Source organism: Penaeus japonicus, unplaced genomic scaffold (genome assembly GCF_977035675.1).
Source record: "Penaeus japonicus unplaced genomic scaffold, GWHDUDI00000001_assembly GWHDUDI00000014, whole genome shotgun sequence".
Lineage (NCBI taxonomy): Eukaryota > Metazoa > Arthropoda > Malacostraca > Decapoda > Penaeidae > Penaeus > Penaeus japonicus.
The window spans coordinates 13,309,005-13,316,393 of NW_028234416.1; the positions used below are offsets into that span (position 1 = coordinate 13,309,005).

At 49.6% G+C, this 7,389-nt stretch overlaps 1 protein-coding gene across 3 annotated transcripts in view; it reads left to right on the forward strand.

Moving 5' to 3' along the window:
- Positions 1 to 7,389, forward strand: part of ec (ubiquitin specific peptidase echinus) — a 255,405-nt gene that overhangs the window by 214,653 nt on the left and 33,363 nt on the right. For all 3 annotated transcript variants that reach the window (XM_086543938.1, XM_086543939.1, XM_043010575.2), the window contains one exon: positions 6,143 to 6,235. In XM_086543938.1, coding sequence (XP_086400064.1) covers positions 6,143 to 6,235 — 93 coding nt within the window. The remainder of the gene's footprint in view (positions 1 to 6,142; positions 6,236 to 7,389) is intronic.

Genomic DNA, 7,389 nt, shown 5'->3' on the forward strand with positions numbered 1-7,389 from the left:
TCTTTTGTTTACATGCCCCAAGACCTCCTCCCCCTTCGGCGAGACAATGCGGTCGCAGCCGAGGCGGGGACCAGCGATCGCTGCTGTTCGTATGTGTTGTTCTCACATCGGCTGCTTCGCCGAGCCGTGTTAAGGGCGAAGCGAAGCGGTCACGGGCGTGTCTTTCATCCTAACCCCGTAGAACTACACGCTAGGATGTTCCAGTGGGTTTAGACGTAGCTTTAGACGCGGCCATTTACGTACGTCTCCCGAAGCGGCCCAAAGAAGGAAAAATCCTCATAGTCCCATCGTTAGGAACCAGCACTTGCCGAGCCTTTATGTAGGAAAACTTCATTGTTAAGAAGGGAAGAAGCGATTGTTACCTTCGACCAAGCTGTCTGTCTGTCTCTCCTTAAGTCTGAAATAATGAAGTCCAACGATGTCCCCATTCCTAGGGGGGAAAGGAGAGCTCACCTAGATAACAGAATATTGTTCTCCAAATACGTCACATTCACTTTTCTGACAACGAGTGATTTACAGGCGTTTCGCGCTCCTTCCGCAGTTGTTTGCACGGCTCAAGGGCCATCGTGTAGTTTGTCTTTACGAGTTAACATGGAAGTCATCCAAAGTGCACTTGACGTTCAGATGTCCTCTCTATATCGATCGTGGAATAGGAAATCGTTTTAACCTAGGAAAATTATATCAAATGCAATATCGAATGTACTAGAAAATACTACCCGGGATCCTATTTTTTTACACCCGTTTAATTACGATCAGGTACCAAAACAAGGCATGGCAGAAAATAATAATGAAGCCAGCATCATAGGCAAAAATCAACCTATTGTTCGCATTCAATAGAGCTGATGGTACCTGCCCTCTCCTCCCTCCCTCTCCCCTCCCCCCTTTTTCCCGTAGCCTGGGCCTGTTGTCTCTTTGCTGGATATTGAAGCAGAGAAAGGACAGGTCGGCCGGGGACGGGGTAAGCGATTCCCTCCCTTACGCCACGGCAGCTTAGAGTCGAGCGTCCCGCAGTAGAGTCGCGCCGAGTTATCCCACTGCGGTCCACCTGTTCCAAACTGGAGTCATTATGAGCGGGACGGCGTACACACCTGTGCTCTCGCCAGGACAACTCTTGGCGGTCGCTTCTCCGCCGGGATGCTGAGGCTGATGCTGACTTGGCTTGCAAATTCAAACTGTAGCATTTCTTAATCTTGCGTGTGTGTATGCATTTCTCTTCTTTCTTTCTTCGGATGTCTGGAATTCCTGTGAGTCCGTACTAAGTATGTTAATATTGATGCGGTCGCCCATCTGGTGAGGAGGCCTGGGGGTGTGACAGAAGGATAGCCTCCGGGCACTTTCCGCCGCCCCTTCGCCCACCCTCGCCACACACACGCTTGCACGCCCACCGCTGGCCCATTGTTCGACTGACATGTGTGTGCTGTCGACACAGAGTAATTAGAGACCAAGTGTATATAGCAAATACTTTTCAAAGTGAGTGTGAGTCCTGTCAAAGCGAAGAGACGACGGCGCGACTCGAAATTGGGAAATTCCCCCTTAATCTTCATGGTAAAGTTTCCCACAGTGCAACACCCACGTTAATGTGGCGGTTTAGCACGCTCTTTCCTCTTTCTCTCTCCCTCTATTATTTTTCTTCATTAAGGCGCCCTTTGGTTCTTTCTCCCCCTTTCTCTCTCTCTCTCTCTCTCTCTCTCTCTCTCTCTCTCTCTCTCTCTCTCTCTCTCTCTCTCTCTCTCTCTCTCTCTCTCTCTCTCTCTCCCTCTCCCTCTCCCTCTCCCTCTCTCTTTCTATCTCTCTATCTCTCTATCTTACTCCCCCCCCAACACCACCCTTCTTGTCTCTTTTTCGATTATCTCCCTTCATTAAAGCGTTCCTTGGCTTTCTCTCTCCCCACCCTCTCTCTCTCTCTCTCTCTCTCTCTCTCTCTCTCTCTCTCTCTCTCTCTCTCTCTCCCTCTCCCTCTCCCTCTCTCTTTCTATCTCTCTATCTCTCTATCTTACTCCCCCCCCAACACCACCCTTCTTGTCTCTTTTTCGAGTATCTCCCTTCATTAAAGCGTTCCTTGGCTTTCTCTCTCCCCACCCTCTATCTCTCTCTCTCGAGCTCCCTTCCTCCCTGGCTGCTACTGGTCACTTTCATCCCCGATCCTCCCACACTTTCATTAACGCTTCTAATCAACTTATCTTCAGTTTCTGCCCCTCCTTCCCACCCCGCCCTCCTGGCTTCTGCGCGGCCCTTGTGCCTTCACATGGTGAGCGTGGGACGGGGAGGCGGTAAGGGGGGGGGGGAGAAAGGGAAGGAATATGTGTGTGTGTGTGTGTGTGTGTGTGTGTGTGTGTGAGTGTCTGTGTCTGTCTGTCTGTCTGTCTGTCTGTCTGTCTCCGTGTGTGTTTGTTTGCTTACACGTGCGTGTCTGTGTGTGTGTGTGTACGTGCGATTGAGCGTGCCCGTGTCTGTCTATGTGCTATTGCGTGTGCGCGTGCTCGTTGTGCGTGTGTGCAGCTTATCAACCTAAAATGCAGCATCAAGACACTCATATACTGAGAAGGGTTGTCTTACTGTAACAACTTACCTGCCGATCGTTAGGATGCTCGTGGACAATACTTGTCAAGCAGCACCCCGTGACATAACAAAACGCACTAATGAAAAGCATGGCCCCGGGCTCCGTTACGGCCTTTTGTTCCTTGCTTTGCTCAAGGGGGCGGCGCCCATTCGGGACTTAGACCACGAGCCCTTTCTTTGATCGGATGATGACGGTGTGGCGACCGTGGGCGTGGAGAGGACGCCCGCGAAGGATGGCCCCAGCACGCGGTAATAGCGATGTAAACAAAGGCCGCGACATCCATTGCCTAAGTGCTCGATTGAGGTTTTTTCATTCTTATGGAAATCAGCATTTTCCTTGAGGTCCTTTTGTTGTGAGCCGAAGGAACGCCTGATGCCCCGGGGCGCCTCGTCGTTTAGGCTTTATCTCGTGTTCCTGGGGAAGATTACGGCTTTGGGACGGACGGGCAGCTACACAACTACCTGGGTTAATTTATTTATCTGGAAGGTGAGTTATGGGACGAGGCGAGGCGGGGTTAGGGAGGCTGCGGATAGGCCGGGAATTCTGAAGGGCTTTTGCATAATTTTTAATTGAAAATGATGTGGCGTTTGTTTTCGGGGATGATTGGGATGGGGGTGGGGGGTCCTACGGTAAACTGAGGTTAACGTTTATTTTTCGTTTCTGTAAATAACGATTTTCTGTTCACTTCCTGTGGGAATCGGTATTTGTTGGGGAAATAAACCGAAGATGCAAAGACAAACACTTCGTTGAGGTAGGCCTACTTATCGGAAGTAGAAATAGGCGGACGGAGCCCAAGGAAAGTCTCGAGTTACAAAGGCGATGGAACTTGATTTTATGCTCATGGGATCCCCGAGAAAGCAGCGGTCGGGGGGGGGGGGGGGGCTCAAGTGGTCACGTGAGATGAAGAGGCTCTCCTCAAACAGACTCGGGGCGGCCCTCTCGACGCGTCGCTCGTCCGCTAGAGAATTAATTGATTTACGATTTCCCGGCCACTGAAATCGTACATCGGAATTATGTTTAGTAATGAAAATGAATTTTTAAAATCCGTATATTTGAGAAACACTGAATAGTGGGTTTTCTAAGGCCAATTCAAGTACACTTGAAGTTCATCTGAGATTTGCTCGTCGAATCTGTCGGCTCTCCGGCCAGCACGAGCGAGCAAGCCGGCGTGCAGCCTCCAGCCGAGCCCTGCAACCCGGGGCAAGCGGGGAAGGACCTCTGGAGTACAGTAATAACAGGCCGAGCCGCTCCTTCACCTCCCCGCCCTTTTGGGGGAGAGCCAGCATCCGTATCCATGGCTCCCTATACATGGACACACTACGTCTTTTCTTTATGGAGACATGTGTTCAGATACTTTTTTTCGTGTCTTAGTTTTTGGTTTCATTTCTTACCGCATTGTCCGGAGAAAGTAGAGGCATCCTTCGCCACTGCACTGACGAGCATGCAACGATTATTTCCGTACTTTTCGCTGGATTTTTGGCCGAGACTCTTGGTGTCCGAGCTTCGCCACAAGGAGTGTCGGTGACCGCCGGTAGAGGGCACGCGCGAGACGCCGCTGCCGTTGCTGCAGTGTTTTGCGGTTTCATGTTAGCTTGTGGTTACAGATTCCTTGATATTACGCTGTCCGTGGTGGCGTGCGACGGTACAACTTCCTGATGTTTGGATGTGTATTTTTTTTTCTTTTATAGTTTATCCACGTGGGATTAGGTGCCTAATTTTTCTTTTTTTCATATTATGTATAGGTAAAGAGAGGGGTGGACAGCGGACCCAAAATATTCTCTCACTGATACGACTTGTTTTGATGCTTATCACCTCGTCCGGCAATATTGTCTTCCTGGTTCTTTGATCTGACAATGATGGGTTCGCGCGCAGTACGATCAACTTCCCTTGCCGAATGGTCGTGGGAAAGACCGTTCTTCCCCCGAAACTGAAAAGCACCACCGGCATCGGAACGACTCCAGCGCCGCGTCGAACGGAGGTAGATGTAGTCGTAGTCGGAGACGAGGAGCCAGAGAGAGAGAAAGAGAGGGAGCCGCGGTGCAGGTCGTGGCGTGGAAGAAGGCCGGGGTAGCGGGATTCCGTCCCTCCAGGCTCCAGGGTCTGGCACGAGCCGCGGCCCCGGTACCTCCACCTTGACTTTGAAACTTTGGAAAGAGAAATCTACCATTTAAAAAGAAAAAACTTTCTCTGGCTTGAAGCGAGGCACCTTTCGCAGCTCCATTGAAGGCATTGGACTTTTTCTTTTTTAGATTCACGAAATCTAACCGTTCCTAGATAACGTACCGCCTTGATTATTATTATGCTTGGTCGAGGCACAATGTTGTGACGTAGATCTAACCGTTGCAACCTACGTGTACTTAACCGCAATAACCACAATCACGAACACGATAAAATCTTTATCCTAAAAAAAACACACAAAAAACACAAGAGCGTAAGTATCAACTGCCGATTGCAAAGAACGCTTTTTTTCATTTTTTATATCCATTTGTGAGAACATTTTTATTCTTACAATCGTGATTTCCCGACAGAGACTTACGGGGTATTCTGAGAGTGAGGTTGGTGCACTTGCCTAGTTACTCCCCATTGTAAGGGGAAGCTGAGCGTGAAATCATCTGGCATTACAGCGTGCAACGTCTCGTGTCCTGTAGCGGTGCCTTGTACATTTGCCTGCGAGAATGAGGTGGACGATTCCTCATAACGATTCCTCATAACGTGTCAGTCTCTCGTTGCTTATATTTTTTCCAGTGTGTGAGTGTCTGATTCATTCACACACTGGGCCTCGTTGATGTAATCTTGGGCCGGTGATCATCCTTTGCAGCGTGATGTTCCCCTCACCCCACTCCTCCCCACCCCTCCCGACTCTGGGGTCCTACCTCCTCCCTCTCCTCCTTCCAGCTACTTCCTGCTTCTCGCCCAGGTCGTTCCCTCTCCCTTATCCTTCTTCCACGAGGATCCTAACTCGCCTCTTCCTCGTCTCTTGTTCGTTTAGCCGCCTCCCAGGCCCTCCCTCCCCCCACTCCTCACTTCTCCCCCTCCCCCCCCACTTCCTCCCCTTTCATACTATAACCGACATTGTCTTTCGCGTTGTTGTTGAATGCGTAAGGTGCCTCTCTCTCTTCCTCTTCCTCTTCATCTTCATCTTCATCTTCATCTCCCTCTCTTGCCCTCTCCTTTCCTCCCTCCCTATCTCCCTCTTTCTCCCTCTTTCTCCCACACTCATTCTCCCACTCCCTCCCTCCCTCCCACCCTCCCCCTTTCCTTTTAGCGTCACCTACTAACACGAGTGTTATCGCTTCTTCAATTAACGGATAAGGATATCTCTAAGCGCCAAGTTTCAATGTTTCTTTTTCGCTCCTAATGATGTCTTGTTTCCGCATCTAGGATTAAAGCTGTTTATTTTTCTTACTTTCTTTTAGTGGGTTTTTTTATTGGGGGGGGGGGTTATGGAAGTGATAAAACCTAATGGCATTTGATAAAGACATATAATTAAAGTTCCGGTGCATATTTTGCTATTTTGAGTAAATAAAAAGTCTATTTTTTACATTTTCCCTATCATTAACGCATTATTTTTTTCTCCCTTAGGTTCTCTGGCACCTGGACATCTTCCGACGAAGCTTCCGTGAGCTGAACGGCCACGCGTGTATGGCAGAAGCATGTATCTTCTGTGCTCTTAAGGTTGGTAACGAGTCTTCCTGTCGTTGGATGGTGGTTTGACATATTGAGGAGGACGTCTGTATTCAAGGTTGAACTTGTCCTTGGGTTGTTCTTGTCTCTTGTGGCTTGTAAACTGATGGAAGAACCAGTGAAGCACGGTCGTTCTTTAGCAAGATCCAGAACAGGTGACGTCTTCCATTTGGTATTCAAGGATAAAATCACCGAAGAGTGATTCATTCGGGTCCCGTGGCACTGGCGTGGCGTCTGTCTACTCGGGGATCAGAGCCTTTGGGTGGCGGAGGTAGGCTGGGTTCGGCATAGAGAAAGTAGGTCTCTCGCCCACTCTGCGCCGTCGTTCTCCCTACCCGCACCCCCATGCGCCCGTGTCTCTCCGCTTGTCTCCTCGCCGATGTTGTTCTACTCTGTAGTTCTGTGGAGGGATGGCGAGAAGGGAAGTCTAATTATGCCGCGAGTTTTTTTTTTTTTTAATTCAGATCGATCTCGGCAACGCTTGCTTTGTTTTGTTTGTTTGTCCTGTGGGATAGTCTTTGTGGTTTCTCTTCCTCGTAATGATGATGACAATTAAGCTTTCGAGGGCTGTGTGTTTACGATACAGATATCTCACGCCCGTCAGTCTTTGTTAGTCACGGACGACATGGGTCAGATAATTACGATTTCCCCAGTGACCTGAGATGACTGGAGAGCCGACAGGTCACGCGTCTCGACTCCCCGAGGGTGAATGTGAGGTTATCCCTGACCTACTATACAGACAGTGGGATTCGCTTCAAAGGGGTAATCAGTGAATATTGTTCAGTTTATTCTTCTGACAGAAGGTTATGTGAGCCACGTATGCATTCCCATGCCCCATCCCGCGAGGTCTAAGGGCAAACTTGATCAGATGTAATGAAGAGAGATTACGACTTAGTGGATGTTTTATAGAAAGAAATCGTTGAGTTAACAGCTTGTTTGATCGCGACTTTGTATAATCATCTAGCCAAAAGCACAAACCTCTCTCAAATTCGTGAGACTTTCACCGAGCATAGAACCAGTTTGCGCCTCCCCACCCCATCCCTTCCATCCCGCTCTCCCTCGCGGATTGTCCTACACTTCCCGCAGCTTCCGGCAGAGTCACGTCACGCAGAGACCCCTCCTGACCCCTACTGCGTTTTCCGGCG